Source organism: Pongo abelii, chromosome 21 (assembly GCF_028885655.2).
Source record: "Pongo abelii isolate AG06213 chromosome 21, NHGRI_mPonAbe1-v2.0_pri, whole genome shotgun sequence".
In the NCBI taxonomy this organism is placed as follows: Eukaryota; Metazoa; Chordata; class Mammalia; order Primates; family Hominidae; genus Pongo; species Pongo abelii.
In genome coordinates this window covers 64,319,875-64,336,619 of record NC_072006.2, presented here as the reverse complement: position 1 = coordinate 64,336,619, position 16,745 = coordinate 64,319,875, and the positions used below count along the sequence as shown (strand labels likewise).

The following is a 16,745-nucleotide window of genomic DNA, read 5'->3' as shown; positions in this document are numbered from 1 at the left end:
CGGCGCCTTCAGTCCCTTCCCCTCTCTTTCCCTCGCGCCGCCCCCACCTGCGGCGTCTCCTTGTTGTTGAGGCCGCCGGCCCCTCCGCGCCGCTGGGCCTGATGGGCCCCGGGGCGGCTCAATGCGCAACACGTGGCTCCACGTGCGGCCTCTTCTGGACTGGGCTCCAGGCTGGCCGGGCATCTGCGAATACGGCAGCGTCTACTTTTTTTTTTGAGACGGAGTCTCGCTCTGTCACCCAGGCTGGAGTTTAGTGGTGCGATCTCGGGTCAGTGCAACCTCCGTCTCCCGGGCTCAAGCGATTCTCCTGCTTCAGCCTCCGGAGTAACTGGGACTACTTGGCGCGCCACCACGCCCGGCTAATTTTGTATTTTTAGTAGAGATGGGTTTTCTCCATGTTGGCCCGGCTGGTCTCGAACTCCTGACCTCAGGTGATCCACCTGCCTCGGCCTCCCAAAGTGCTGGGATTACAGGTGTGAGCCACCTCGCCCGGCCTACATTTTTATTTTAGTGATGATGGGAGGAGGAGGACGCCTTCCCTCCCCTTCATTCGCCTTTAATGTCTTTTTGGACACCTTAGGTATGTCAGTTACCATGGCAGAGGGGACTTTGAATTATCCACTGCTGCTTGCATTCATTCAGCAATTTTTCCTTTGGGGGAAAATCTTTGCCTCCCCCATCTGCCAGATTGTTTTCTTTGTTGTTGTTTTTATCCGTAACCCCTTTATCTGCCTGCAGATACACAGTCATCTTACTAGTTCTCTGTGTTGCTCGCTAACCAGTCCCCCAGTTCAGTAAACTGGGGCCCAAAGCCGGCTTACTTGACAGGTAAGTCCACGCTTGTCTTGAAACATTATTATTCTGTTCTCGGTTTCCGAAGTCGTTCTGTTACATAGTAGTAGTTCCTAAAGATCTTTTAAATTGTTTCCTTATGAGGCTGGAAAAAATAAGTGTATAACTTTTGTTTCTTTTTAGAGTTAGCCTTCTCTTTCATTTGCAAACGTTAACTTGTTTGATATTGTGGATAGTGCTGTGCTTTTGACTCTATTGTGGCCTGTATGCATTCAACTTTGAGGCGTGTGTGTGTGTAACCTGATTATTCAGTTTGCTTTCCTTGGTTTGTTTTTCCCCAACTGACTTCGTGCAGAAGTAGATTAGAAACTAAAACCATCTTGTTAGCTTTATGTGCCTCTTTGGCTGTAGTTTTTTCTGTGCTGTAATTAATGTCTCAGGGCACTTTGTAAAATACACTTTCAAATTGCTTTAGTTCTGAAAACGGATAAAGCATACGCTAATGGGCAAGCCTGCCTCAACAGTTGCTGGCCCTAGGGAAAGAGTATAAATGGAGCCCCCCACAACATATTTTAAGTATTTAAAGTTTTAAATCAAGTTTTCAAATTGTAAAATAAAATAGTCTCAAATTTCGCAAATACACTTTCACTGCATCAAAATAGAAAACTACAGGTATGGCTATTATTATTATTATTGAGACAGGGTCTTGCTCTGCCGCCGAGGTGGGAGTGCAGTAGCGTGAACATGGTTCACTGAAACCTGGACCTCCCACTTCAGCCTCCTGATGAGCTAGACCACAGCTGTGAGCCACCAGGCCAGGCTAGCTTTTATTTTTGTAGAAATAGGATCTCACCATGTTGCCCATGCTGGTCTGGAGCTCTTGGGCTCAAGCAGTCCTCTTGCCTGGGCCTCCCACAGTGCTAGCCACCAGCATTACAGGCATAAGCCACCAGCCAAGGCTATTATTTTTATGACTGAATCCTGAAAAGTACCAAAGATAACTGAATGCATTTATTATGGATATCTGATGATGGACTGGTAATCTTTGAATAAGTGATAAAATACTTACATAATTCATAAGTTACTATATATAGTTCATTTTTATTTCAAAAATCATGTTATAATGAAGACTTTTACTTATTTACTATTGAGAGCCATGATCTAAGGGTTAAAACTGTAATTACTCAAAATGTGTTATACTCAATGTATCAAATTTGGGTTTATATCACAAACATAAAATAGGTGTAAAAAGTATTTTTCTTTAAAAAAATTCTTAAATATTAAAATTATCATAGAATTGTAATTAATGAAGTTTCCTTAAAAATTTTTAATAACACCGGAATTGCTTATTTTTGAATAATTACCATATTATTAAATATTATAACAATACATTTATTCACTATTTTAGTGTTTGCTTACTGTCTAATGTAGAGTCCATATCGTGTTCACGTAGTTTATGTCTAGATCTACATATATATTAATATGGATTGCTTACTACTACAGAATGTTCCTCAGCCACCATGTGCTACTGTTGCAAATACTGTGCACTAATTTGCTAGTATTTCTAGAGTCACAAATTGGAATAAAAAGAGAAGGAAGAAGATGGGCATTCGGCACTGTTAAGAAGTAATATCTTGTCATGCGAGAATCAGCTGTATTCTGCTTTGCAGGGGAAGGATTTGACAATCTCTCTTTTTTCTTACCTAAGCACTTGCTCACATGCTATCTTTGTTTTGAAGCAGAGACTAAAATGTTAGCATTAGCACAATCTGAAACCTTCTCTGTATTCAATTGTGGCTTCACATTCCCCGACTTCTGTAAGCATTTTTTTTTTTTTTTTTTTTGGTTATGGAAAATTCGGACACACGTAAAGTAAGCAGAATAGTGTAATTAATTGCAGTCCTCTTCTTTCATAGGCATAGGCAAAGGAAGTTCAGGGACCTGAAGGATAGAGTTATGAGAATGAATAATATGTTCATGGTTGTAGACTTTCTGGGGATAGGGCTGAGTCCTGGATTTTGAGCTAATAGAGATGCCTGTGTGCTCCGTAATAAGAGATAGTGAGAAAGAGATTGCACTATATAGAGCGCATAGCAGGGACCCCTTTTGCCCTGTCCTAATGGTTGTGGTGATTGAAAGGGTATATATGAGTGTATGTTGAACCTTAGGAAACAGAATTAAGTTAATTTAATCCATTCTCAGTCTAGACACCGTGCTTTACTACACTTCTCTAAATAATTAAAATTCTATTTTTTGTGTGTGTTTTGATCCATTTTATTCCCTATCCCTCGCGTTATTTTCTTTACCTGTGCAAATCATCCAATGTTCATATGCCCAGTATTTGTATCCTTCTTTAATAAAGTATCCTCTGGTGTTACACAGATACACACATATCAATAATAGTGCATATAAGCCTTTATTAAGTATACTTTAGATTTTAAATAAAGAATTTCTATTATCTCATTCTGCATTTTTTATGGTTTATATTGTGTTTGAGATGCACCCTATTCTGAGATATAGATCTTCATTATATTCAGCTACTGAATTCAGTTGCATCACTCACCACATTTCATGTTTACCTCCTCACCCACCACACTGACAGAGGCAGTTTGTTTCTTGGTATTAGAAGAAATGCTTCAGTAAATATTTTTATATTCCCTTTGTGCTTTTGAGTTTCTCTAAAGTGTAAAATTAGAAGTGGAACTACTGCGTCACATGGTATTCAAGTTTACATTTTTACCCAATGCTACCAAACGCTTTTTCAAAGTGCAGTTATTTACTTCCCACCAGGAATACGTACATGATTTCCAATTTCCTTTATTCCCACTGTGACTTGGTAGTATCAGTCTCTTTAGTTTTTGCCAATCTGGTGGATGGTGGAGAGGGGACTGGTTATTGTTTTACTAGCATTCTGATTACCATGGAGGTAGCATTTTCATTTCTTTATTAGCCAGTTGAGTTTTATTTTCTGAATGACCTCTTCTTATTTTCCATTTTTGCTGTTGGGTTGTTGCTTTTTTCTCCTTGATTTGTTCTTCATAATAATTCTTTTTATGTTAATCCTTAGTCTCTTATTCCATTGCAAATGTCTTCCTAGTATGCTGCCTCTCTTTTACAAACAGTGATGCACAAAAAGTTAAAATCTATTACTTTTTATGTTTTGTGCATTTTGTTTTAAATTCTTTCCTCTTGGAACATCTTAGTGATAGCCTCCTGAATTTTCTGCTAATAGTTTTTAAACATTTACTTTTTACGTTCATGTAGTTAATTTATCTAGACCTTATTTTTTTTATGGCAAAATAGATTTCTAATGTTACTTTTTCCACATGCCAAGTCACTTTTCCCAGACCATTTATTGACCAGTTTACCTTTCCCCTGATTTGCAAAACCATCTGACTCAAATATGAACTTCCAATATATGCTTGAGTGTGTGTTTGAATTCTGTTTTGTTTTATTGATCCATTTGTTTTCCATTCTTAATACTTAACTGTTTATGGTTATTTCTTGTGACTTTGTAATATGTTTTAATATCAAATAAGGTGATTTTTCTTCTCTAATATTTTAAAAGTAATTTTAGTATTGGAGCAGCATTATTCCTCCATACATATTTTAAAAGAATTAGCCAAATCTCTCAAATTATTATTTTGTGGTTTTTACTGGAATTGCTTTAGAGTTTAGAAATTCAGATGTTTATTTTAGTGAAGCATTGATGGTTTTATAATGTTAAGTCCTTCCATTAATGAATAGGAACAACTCCATGTATTCATATCTCTTGTTAAGATCTTTTTGTTAGATTTATTCATTTTATCTATATTAAAAAATTTAATTGATTATTGCTAATATAAAAAGGAACACTGTAGATATTTATGCTGAGCCTTGCTAGAATCTCTCAAAGGTCCTCTGATTAACAGCATTCCTCTTTCTTCCTGGGTCCTGACAGAGTAGGAAAAGAAACGTAACCTTCATTAGTCCTATATTGGCTAGGTTCATGGGTGTGAGTTTAGGTTGTTGGCCTAGTGAATTTGCTAATACTGAGCTCCAGAATTAATCAGACTTACTGCCCGAGGCACTGCAAGGTAATTGAGTTAGACCTTTCCAGCCCTGCATTTTTCACCTTCCACCCTGGAAGAGAAAGCTTACTGTATTGACTCCAGAGAAAAAGGACAGAGCAAAATGTTGACTTTCTCACAGGGGCAGAGCTTCCAGAAGGAACAAAACTGAAAACAACATGAAACTTCTCTTTCAGTTTTCATGTAAACAAAAGGGTGGAGCTGAGCTGAGCCTGGCTCATTTTCCTTCCCAAATTTACCAAATACTTCCAGCTCCTCAGTGGTGATGTAAATTAAAGGAATAGAGAGAGGCCCATGGTGTACTCAGCCTTTCTCACGGAAGCTAGGAGTAGGGAAAAGGTATTCCTCTAACATTTCCTAGCTTTTTGTTCACTTAATTATTAACCTGTTTTTTGGAGGAGATTTATCTGGATGGTTCTTTTCCTTTCTTCACGAGGCCGTTACCTTCTTTTGGGTATTCTCTTTGGATTGTGGAAGAACTTTAGATGTTGACCCTGGAAGAAGATTCTACTTTGGGTTAGAACAGAAAATTAAAATCTAATGCCACTCTATATCTGAGGCAGAAATGTCATTGTTTATTTTACTTCCCATTCTAAATTATCTCTAGATATATGGTAGAGCCTTTGATGTACTATACTGAACAAAGGTATTTGGCAATACATAAAGATGTTTCAGCAGTAAAATGCCAACAAATTTGAATATAAAGATTTTCTGTTTTGAACATCTCAGGGAACATTAAGGTTGCAAGATTAAAACCCTTTACAAGTTAAAGACCAAGGACTGAAAGATTTAAATGTCCAGAATCCTTTTTTTGTGCTTCTGAATTTAAAAGTCTAAAGGCCAAAATTTTTAAGTTAAAGTCCCAAATACACATTCTCAACAAATCTCATTATGTTCAAGTGCAGTCAGATTCTTTGGTGGAGTTGGAGTTCTTTCATCAGCTGTAGCTTCAGCTGTCTTCCATGGACAGGAAGTACCAGTTATACGTTCTCAGAAACTGTTTGTTCAATGCCAGAGTTCTTTCGTTAAATCCTATGCTCATGGATTGAGAAAATCAATAGATTATTTTAAGTTCTGGGCTATATGTGCAAGATGTGCAGGTTTGTTGCATAGGAAAATGTGTGTCATGGTGGTTTGCTGCACCTATCAACCTATAAGTATTAAACTCAGCATGCATTAGCTATTTCTCCTGATGCTGTCCCTCCTGCCGCCCCACCAGGCCCCAGTGTGTTTTGTTCCCTTCCCTGTATCCATGTGTTCTCATTGAACAAGAGTTTCTAATTTTAAGGTTGTCCAACTTATCAGTTGTCTTTTATGGTTAGAGCTTTTTATAATCTTACTTATTGCTTATTGCATGGTCATGAAGATGTTCTAATATATTATGTTCTAGAAACTTAATTGTTCTCAATTTTCATTCCACCTGGAAATGGTGTTTGCGTATGGTATGAGATGGTTGGTATGAAGTAGTGAGGTTTTGCTGTATTTCTTATGAACATCCAGTTGAACAGGATAGATTAATTGAAAAGATTATCTTACCCTTTCCTTACTGCTTTGTGTTCTACTTTGATCATAAATCAAGTCATGTGTATAGGTCTGTTTCTGGATTCTCTTTTCAGTACCATCTGTGTTGGACTTTTATGGTAAATCCAATAGTAATATAGTTTTATTAGCTTTCTTTTGTTTGTGTGGTAGCTATCTTTTCTTTTTATTTGCAACTGTTTTATAGCCCTTTATTTAAGGTATATCTCTTAAAATATACTATTTTTGGACAGCATATAGTTTTAAAAATGATTAACCTACCTGACAATCCAATTTTTTTCTTTTTAATTTTTGTGGGTACATAGTAGGTATCAATGGAGTACGTAAGATGTTTTGATGCAGGCATGCAATGTTAAATGAGTACATTATGGAGAATGGGGTATCCATCCCTCAAGCATTCATCCTTTGAGGACAATCTGACCTTTGAGGACAATCTGACTTTTAATTGGAGTTGTAGGGGAGGCAAAACTTTATCTCTTCCCTTTTAGGGTTAATTTGACATAGACAGATAAACTGGAGAAAAACACACACATTTCTTTTAATACAAGTTTTACATGCTACAGGATCCCTCATAAGAACATGAAGACCCAAAGAAGTAGGTAGTTAGGGTCAGTTATATACTGAATTGGACAAAGAATAGTAAGTTGTGAAATAAGGCAAAGAGGCTTTAGGCTAGGGTAGTTAATTGGGTGGAGAGATGACTAGGAAGATAAGAGTGGGTTTAACAAAGTTTGGTTGTACAGATTTTCTTGATTTTTAACTTCTCCTCCTTGATTATAAGATTACTTCCCTTTTGGTATAGGGAGGACATCTTTCACATGGGAATTTCATTTCCTGCTTTTAGGAAACAGAATGAAGGTGGGAGTGATCTTGTACCTGCTGTTTTTTGTTAAGTGCCCTTAATTTCAAATAGTCAATATGTCAGAGCAGCATATTGGGAGGGTGACATATTCTTACTTTTTCAGAGTATTATATTTTACTTTCAATGTAATTACTGATATGTAACTTTTAATCTATCACCTTACTTTGTGTTTTCTGTTTTTCTCTTTTGTTCTGGGTCTCTTTCTCTTTCTCTCTCTCTCTCTGGATTGATTAAAATGAAAACATTACAGCCTCCCTCCCCCACTTAGTAGTTATGTATTCTTTCACTACTCATTTAGTGGTTACCTTAGAAATGATGACATGCATTCTTTTTGTTTTAGAGACAGTCTCCCTCTCTTGCCTAGGCTAGAGTACAGTGTTGTAGTCATAGCTCACTGTAACCTTCAACTTCTAGGCTCAAGCAATTTCTCACCCCAGCCTCCAGAGTAGCTGGGATTACAGGCACACACGACCATACCCAGCTAATTAAAAAAAAATTTTTTTGTAGACATGGAGTTTTGTAACATACAATATTTTAAAAAAAATTTCCATAATTATTAAAATGAGATGGTAAAAAACATAATCATCAGACTTTATTATTTATAAATGAATAATGCTATCAGGCACATGGTTCCTCTCAGAATAACCTTTAGTACTTTGTTCCAAAAAAGACAGGCAAATAATTATGCATATTCTACAAAACAAAATAGGGATACAGAGCTTTGAGGATGACTACAGCAATGATTTGCATTTTCTTGACCAAAATAATGTTAATTCCTTAGGTGTTCATGGCAGGGAGAATCAATGACCTTTATCTTCGATCTTTGTCAGAAACACACAAGATAGGATTGTTTGAAGTGATTTAATCTATTTTTGGTCCTGTTTTCATAAGCATGGAATCTCTCTTTAGAACCTGGTGGATACTTTCTATTAGCCGTATTGCAATATATTAATTTGTGGCAGTTATTTGTATTTGCACCCCATGGTCTTTAAGGACCCAGATAACTTTGGGAAAGTGAGGTCCTCACCTTAATTTCAGCATTCAACTGGAAACTGGGGGTTCTTTCTTTCCTGAACACTCTTGTGAACATATGAAATGTATTTGAGTTACCTTTTCCTCACTCCTTTCCTTGCATATTTTGATCCTGTTCATTGTTAGTATATCTGCATATTCCTCCTTTCTTGAATATTAATAGCTCAAATTTCATTTACACATTAATTCAAGAGCTGTTTGTTTTTTTTTTTCCTTGTTCTCAAAGGTGGAACAAGTATAGCAGGGAATCACTGGAAAGGGAGATCCAGGTTATTCTTTTACTAACTAGCTTTGTGACCTTTTGGCAGGATATTTGACATTAATTTAAGTAATCTATAAAAAGGAAGAGCTTGACTAAATGATCTTCAGGCTTCTCTCTAGAAACTTCTTTGATCATATTCAAATGTGTAATTTAATAAACAGGTAAGTGTTTAGTGAGGAAGTTAATATTCCCTGTAGTATAAATAACAAATGCATATTTATGTGTGTAAGATATTTAAACTGTTAAACACATGAAACAGATCGTGAGATACAGAAAATATATGTTTTCTTTTATAGGTGTTTATTTTGTCTTGCCTTTTTTTTTTTTTTTAAATGAAGTCAAAATGCCAATAAGACCAGATCTCCAGGTATGTAGTCCTAGACAAAAGTAAGTATTTTCATTCTGAAAATCACTTTTTGTTTACTTATAGGTATTCAGTGCTATGTTTTTAGCAATGACAAAGCTTACATTTTTTTATGAAATGGTCAAGAATAAAGTGTCCTTTCATGTATTCAGTAGATGTTTGCAAAAGCTATATTAATATTTATGAAGTATTAAAAATGCTGATTCTTTATACCTACCTTTTACATTGAAAAGAATTATGCACTGATTCATGCATAATTTATGCTTGGATATTTTTGTATTAAGTTTTAGAGATTAAGATATTGTGTATTTAGGTAAAGTGTAAGCGTTAATAATCTATTCAACATGTATGCAGTTCACAGCCAAACCTGTTTAGTGATCAGGTTGTAGTATGAACTTTTGTTATTAATGAAGTTGTACTTTAATAGCAAGGATGGCAGATTTTATTAATGTTATAAATATTATATAACAGTAATGCTTAATTTATGTTAGTTGGCATAATTTCTAAAAGGTGCTTTTGCCTGTCTTTATGTATTTTTTTTCTTTACTATTTAAACCCTGTTAAGAGATTAGTAGTCAGGTATGCTAGGCTTTTATTCTTGCTTTAAGTATTCGTTACTTATAAGTTTTTTTGCTTTTTTCATCAAGTTTCTGTTGAGGTTGACATAAAGATGACCTTAGTAATAAAAGATATGAATTGGAAATATTAGTAAAATATCTTTTTCTAATCTTCTTATCAAAGAAATGTAATTTCTAATTCAGTTGTTCCAAATTTAATAGTGGCCATATTTTTAAAAAATAAGTGAATTAATGTTTTATGAGTTCATTTGAGAGTTTTCATGTGAAAACAGTTCTCAGATTACTAGATTGCATAAGGTAATTAATTTTGGTTTTGATACAGTATGTGCTGTTAAATATATTTCTCTAGCAGTTGGAAAAATGCATTGATGATGCTTTAAGAAAAAATGATTTCAAACCTTTGAAAACACTTTTGCAAACTGATATTTGTGAAGATGTGAAGATTAAATGCAGCAAACAGTTTTTCCACAAGGTGGACAACCTTATATGCAGGGTAAATATTCATTTTTGCTGAATGGTGGTTACAATTATTAGATAGAACTCTAGTTTTAGAAGGAAGTACTCCATTAGAAAAAAAATGAATAGGCTTGGGCAAGCTCAGTTATAATTATATAAATAAATGCTTATTTCACCATTTGCTTATTATTATTTGTTTGTTTGAGGAATCTCAACACATTGGAATGTCATTTCCCAAATAAAATATACAAAAATATGTGTTCACAAGGGCTTTACTATTAACTGTGGCTGAAACTGGGGAAAAAATACTTTAGCTCTTTGAGGTTTAAACAAGTTGATGGATTTTTTAAAAAAACCTATCAGTGTATACTTGATGTTACATAAACAATGCCTACTTCTGTCAAAACTAAAACATAGAAAAATCACCCCAAACTTTGAATTTAATCATATTTAAGGCATTTTCATACATGAGAAAAGGTGATTATTGATAATCCCCTCACCCCAGTATCTGAGATTCATTATGAATCCAAGAAATGGAACAAAAATTTGTTTGTTAGTTAAATACATGGAGCTTTTTAGAATGGAAAGTCACTGATTCATTGTATCATAGTATAAAGTTTCTTGGATTTATACAGATTTCCATTTTTGTCCTGAGTTTGTCATTCCCTGACTGTATGGCTTTGGGCAGGTTGCATTCTTAAACCAGATTTTCATCTGTTGCAATATAGAGATGATTAAAATGACCATCTTTCAGGATTTGTGAAGATTAAAATATGTGTGTAACGCTCCTTGTACAATGTCTATTTCATACTGTTTTGTGTTTACAGAAATTTTAATGTATACGTTTTATTTCAGGAACTTAATAAAGAGGATATCCACAATGTTTCAGCCATTTTGGTTTCTGTTGGAAGATGTGGCAAAAATATCAGTGTATTGGGGCAAGCTGGACTTCTAACGATGATAAAACAAGGACTGATACAAAAGATAAGTATAGAATATGTAACATATTCATGTGAATGAAATATTACAAAAGATATGCTTTCTAGTAAGAAATTATCCAAATTGTTGAAAATAAATTTAGGAACTTTATGTACAATTTTGGGAATAAAACATTTCTATAACTTGTGATATATGTTACAAATATAAAGATCACAAGAAAACTGTACAAAGACAGACTCCTTGATAATCATGTGAGTTTAAGCTCCCTAAGGCCTTTACTTGCTTTATTGTCTCTTTAACTCTTCTTATTATCTAACTTCATTTTTTGTTTTTATATTGTCTGTCTCCCATGCTAGAATGTAGGATATTGATTTTTGTCTTTTGTTCATTTCTACATTATTGGCACCTAGAATAGTATCTGAGATGTATGTACTCAAATATCTGAATAAGGAAAATAATATTAAAACTTTTCATATAGTAACAATATCAAAATGGTCTAAATTGTGATGATAATTTACTTGCTTCTATTACGATAAATGTACCCTAGCTAGGAATTTGAAGGGGAAATAAGGATCTTTTACATGGAATCAAAATTAACTTCATCTATTCCCATTTTAAACAATGGGAAAAGATAGTTTAAAAAACAAGGAGAATCTTTAAAAACATGTATTTATTTTGATACAACACTAAAATTTTAATTTTGATGTGTCTTTATTCCTAGGTTTACTGTTTATGCAAAGATAGATAAGTACATTCTTAAAATTATTAAAATGGAACTCAAAGTAATAAGTTCATTCCTTTTTTTACATGGTTGCCTGGTTTGAAAAATCCAAGGAGATTATTCAGAGTCAAGGAAATTCAAAAGATGAAGCTGTTCTAAATATGATAGAAGACTTAGTTGATCTTCTGCTGGTAAAAATCACATTGATTACACTGATGTTTATAAAACGTGTTTATTTAAAAAACAATTTGTGTTCTCTGTGCCCTGAGCCTAAAAGTCACTAACAGATTGGTTGGTGACTTGGTTGGATTGGTCTGTTCAGATTGTATAAAACATTTATTCTGGTAAATATAATTAAATGGTTAGTTAATAAAAAGTAATTATGCTATGAGTTAAAATGTAATCTGTCATTTCAATACCATTTGTAATGGTTTATAATATTGTAATGGTTTGTAATATATAGTAACTTATAAATTAAATATTATTCACTTTTTTTCAGGTCATACATGATGTCAGTGATGAAGGTATAATAAACACTTATTTTCTATTGGAACAATAAATTACTGTTAAGAGTTTTAGTATAATTTTACAATTCCCATTGTATTGTCCTAGTATTAAGAACTCATTATCTGATTCAAGGATCAACAAACTTTTACTGTAAAGGGCCAGATAATAAATATTTTAGACTTTGTAGTCCAAGAGAAAAACAATTAAGAATATTATGTAGGTACTTGTATAACAAGAAAGAAAAACAACTTTCTACAAATAATTTATTGATGCCATTGAAAATATAATAGTTGTACAATTTTTTGTAATATAAGTCTACTAATGAAACTTGCATTCTTTTTGTGAGAGAATAACATTTCATTTAATTAGGGTTCAGAGTTAGTGTTCTGTTTTCAAAATTGATTGTAAATGTTCATTTGTTAATCCCAATCTATAATGAGGTTTTATGTATGTCACATTAGAAAATGGCTTTTCATGCAGATAATGCCAAATACTGATATCAGTGCATAAGCATGCTTTTAATTGAGCGTGTTCATCACTTGAAAGGCATTAATAGAATTGTTAGGTTCTTAACATTTGCATTTTAGAATGTCATTGCATTGCAAATTAATCACTTCCAATTGAAGGTTTTGTGGAAGCTTCCCAGTTGCACAATTAAATGGATTTTGAAATGTGGAAATTTCCTTTGTACTTAGAACAAAGCCCAAAACCACTGCTAGACCTGTAGTTGGAGTTTGGAAAAAATATATTCCCTGCAAATTTGTGTGGAAATGGAGATGTTGCTTCCTGTTTTAACTTTTGACAGTCTGTGAAATGTATAAAGCAGCATAGCATTACTTGCCTTTCAGATCACCTTAGTTATCAGAATGATTTCACTGCAGTGTTAAGTTCATGATGGAAGCATTATTTTGTCTTGTAATTTTGTGCCCAATTCATTTAGAAACATTGTCAACTCTGCAGCCAGTGCTAATTACCAAAGCCATTCAGTATTCAGCAATAAAGGTTGAGGACAGCTCTTGTTCAGAAAAATTTCAGTCTTGGTGCTGGATATCAAAAAGTCACAATAAAACCCCGTTGCCATTGGACTGCTGTGTGGTAGGGAAAGTCAGAATACTCAGCTTCTGCTTCTGACAAAAATTCAAATAACTGACCATGGGTAAACTGACGAGAGTGAATGATGTTCACCTTTGACACTGCTGTTTTAATAAAACATGATAGATTCAAATAGTTTTCACAGAGCACTTGCTGGTGGGTAATACAGTCATGGTAAAACAGGCAGTGAGTTGCATTTAGTTTCTGGGCCATAGTTTGCCAAACTTTGATCTAATGAAACAAATTTTCAATAGTAAATTGAGAATACAGAATATGTTCCTACTCATTCTTTGACTTGTGGCCTGCTTGTGCCAAGCAATCAGGTCCAAGTTATTTTAGCTCTGTGTTGATTGAAGAAGACTTACCTAGGATTGGTCAGTGAGGCTGGTGAATTATTTATAAATAAAGGTACTTGCTGTCTTCAGAGCCAAAAAGTTTTAAACAGATTGCCATTGATTTAAATAATCCTACCTCTTCATTGATTGTTTTTGCTACATAACAATGTAGTCTAAATTTTTAAGATTTTAGGGAAAAAATGATCCTAAAGCACCAGCAATTGTAAAGTGATCCACCTGATTTTTAAAGTAAATAATTGTATCTTTTCATCTGAGTACTTTTTTCTTTTTATGCTGTCACTTTGGAAAATTGTACATTTGTTGTTACAGTATCTCCATTGTTTAAAGTTATTTTTAAAATTTGCATTATGAAACAGCATGTACACATTCCTCTGAATATACTTAGTATTGATAAAGCCTCATCTTTCAAAAATGTGTTAACCTAAAAGTGGCTCACATCATTTGCAACTTCATTGGGGTTAAGATGTGTTGGTCTTTATGGGTATAAAAATTTTTGATGTATAAATAAAAATTAATGAGGTCAGTTTTGGTAAAAGCCTTAGAATTGAAGTTTTCAATTTTGAACTATATTTACTTAACTTAAAAATAAATAAATAAATACCTCCTTATGTGCCTGCAGTTAGAAACTAGATCTAGAGTTGTCGCTTGACAGTGTTAAAATCAGTCACATTTGTTGAGTGGTGTTTTTTGCAAGGCCAAATAGAATTAGGACTTAATTTCATTCTTTCTCATCCTTCTTCTGGTGGGCCTTCTTCTGAACTGCAGTAATATATCCTTTCCACTAACTCTTTATTTATTTTTATTTTTTGAGACAGGGTCTCACTCTCACCCAGGCTGGAGTACAGTTGCATGATCACAGATCACTGCAGCTTTGACCTCCCGGGCTCAGGTGATTCTCCCACCTCAGCCTCCCATGTAGCTGGGATTACAGGTGCCTGGCTAATTTTTGTACAGACAGGATTTTGCCATGTTGCCCAGGCTGGTCTCAAACTCCTGGGCTCAAGCAGTCTACCTATCTGGGCCTTCCAAAGTGCTAGGATTATAGGCCTGAGTTACCATGCCTGGCCCCTTTCCACTAACTTTTATAAGAAAAGACTGACAGTTAAGAGGATTTGAAATGAACATTTACCAATAATTTAACACTTTTATTCAGGTAAAAAACAAGTAGTGGAAAGTTTCGTACCTCGCATTTGTTCCCTGGTTATTGACTCAAGAGTGAATATTTGTATTCAGCAAGAGGTAAAGTCATTTATTTGTTTGTGTTTTAAAAACTAAAAATGAGAACGTGAAGAAAATCAATAGCAATTAAATTGAAAATTCATTTCATGTAGGACTAAATTACTTAGCTTGGAGTATATTTCTATCATCTTAATCTATTGCCTGACATATTTCCTAAATACTTATTGAAAATTTATAACCATATGGGTTTGTGTATGCATATAGCTCAAATGGAAATAAATTATACCAACCAGATTTTCAGGGTGCTTAAGTATTTAAATGCTAAAAATAATCTATTAGTATATGTATGTGTGTACATGTACTATAATCATAAGAATAAAATTAATAAAGTAACATTTTTTGGCTTCCTCAGATCTTATAATGGAGTTAAAATAAATATAAGTTTTATTGCAAAAAGTACAAGTGCTTTAAGTACCGGAGTCATGTTATATTCTATTTTTGATATTCTATCGTTTATGTTGTTTTTATATTCATTATCTTATACTCTATTATTTTTATTTTTTTGAGAGAGTCTTGTTCTATCTGCCTAGGCTGGAGTGCAGTGGCGCAATCTCAGCTCACTGCAACCTCTGCCTCCCAGGTTCAAGCGCTTCTCCTGCCTCCCTCCCAAGTAGCTGGGATTACAGGCGTTCGTTACCATGCCTAGCTAATTTTTGTATTTTTGGTAGAGACAGAGTTTCACTATGTTGGCCAGGCTGCTCTCGAACTCCTGACATCAAGTGATCCGCCCGCCTCGGCCTCCCAAGGTGCTGATATTATAGTGAGCCACCATGCCTGGCCTATTTTATACTTTATATATTCTTTCCTCCATCCTACTCCATTCCCATAATAAGACTCAGTGATTAAGAAAAGAATTAGTCTTCTAAGTTTATGTGCCTAGAATATTTCTCTAAATAGTGTTTCACTGAATATAAAGTTAATGCATTATCTTTTTTTCTTTTCTAGATAATAAAAAAAATGAATGCTATGCTTGACAAAATGCCTCAAGATGCCCGGAAAATACTCTCTAACCAAGAAATGTTAATTCTCATGTAATAATCTGTACTATATTGTTTTTATTCTTAAAATCCATAAGAATGTTTTATAAGACAGATAACCATGAGTTTGCATTAATAATGAAACTGATAAACTGTTGCAGCTTTTTAATATAATTTAGTGTATGTATATATAATTTCTGCAAAAGTCGGTGATATTAGCCAATTGTAAATTTTTGTGAAGTTTCTTTTCCTCCTAAACATGTGGACTTCCTATGTAATTGATACTGGTCCATTTTGTAATCTGTTATTTTAATTCACAGGAGTAGTATGGGAGAAAGGATTTTAGATGTTGGAGGTAAGATGTCTTTTCAGAATCTAAAATTATTCCATATTTATGAATAGCAGATAGTATCTTTTTAATTAAAATATTAGCATAGCAATGTGAGACTGAGGGAATTATAAACTTTAGGTACAATTAAGCAATTTTTAATAAATATACATGAAATTTGTCTTTGGGACAAAAATGATTTATGACAGTAAGCGTTAGATACATACAATTTGTGCCTAATGGTAGACTTATGAATAGTATAGCTTAATATAGCTTAATTTAATAGCTTAATATAATAGCTTAATTAATAAAGCTTAAATTAATAGCTTAATGTAATGGCTTAATTTTTCAATAGACCTGAACTACTTGTACTAAGAAATTCCTCAGATTATTTTATGAAATTAGGGTGTCTAATATTCTTGGTATTGATGGATTTGTTTTTAAACAATGTGTTTATTAAAATAACTTAAAATTTATTTTCTAAGATTTTTGTGAATGAATTTTAATATGGTGATTTACATGTAGAATAAATCATGGTTTAAAGTACTCTGGGATAACTGTAAACATGTTACACAAGAGGAAAACGGATTTTGTAACTTATAGACAACTGTGTGGGTTACTTTACATTTTA

At 33.8% G+C, this 16,745-nt stretch overlaps 1 protein-coding gene across 2 annotated transcripts in view; it reads left to right on the top strand.

Annotated features, from left to right (window-relative positions):
* The first annotated feature begins 8,827 nt into the window (after positions 1-8,827).
* SYCP2 (synaptonemal complex protein 2) overlaps positions 8,828-16,745 on the top strand; it is a 59,093-nt gene continuing 51,175 nt past the window's right edge. The window contains exons 1-8 of one of the 2 annotated variants that reach the window (XM_024238859.3): positions 8,828-8,924; positions 9,849-9,992; positions 10,811-10,939; positions 11,702-11,806; positions 12,115-12,139; positions 14,724-14,809; positions 15,755-15,840; positions 16,107-16,141. In XM_024238859.3, coding sequence (XP_024094627.2) covers positions 8,838-8,924; positions 9,849-9,992; positions 10,811-10,939; positions 11,702-11,806; positions 12,115-12,139; positions 14,724-14,809; positions 15,755-15,840; positions 16,107-16,141 — 697 coding nt within the window. In that variant the 5' untranslated portion in view covers positions 8,828-8,837. Of the gene's footprint in view, positions 8,925-9,848; positions 9,993-10,810; positions 10,940-11,155; positions 11,807-12,114; positions 12,140-14,723; positions 14,810-15,754; positions 15,841-16,106; positions 16,142-16,745 lie in introns of those variants that run through there. The other variant, XM_054541909.2, reaches the window with a different exon arrangement.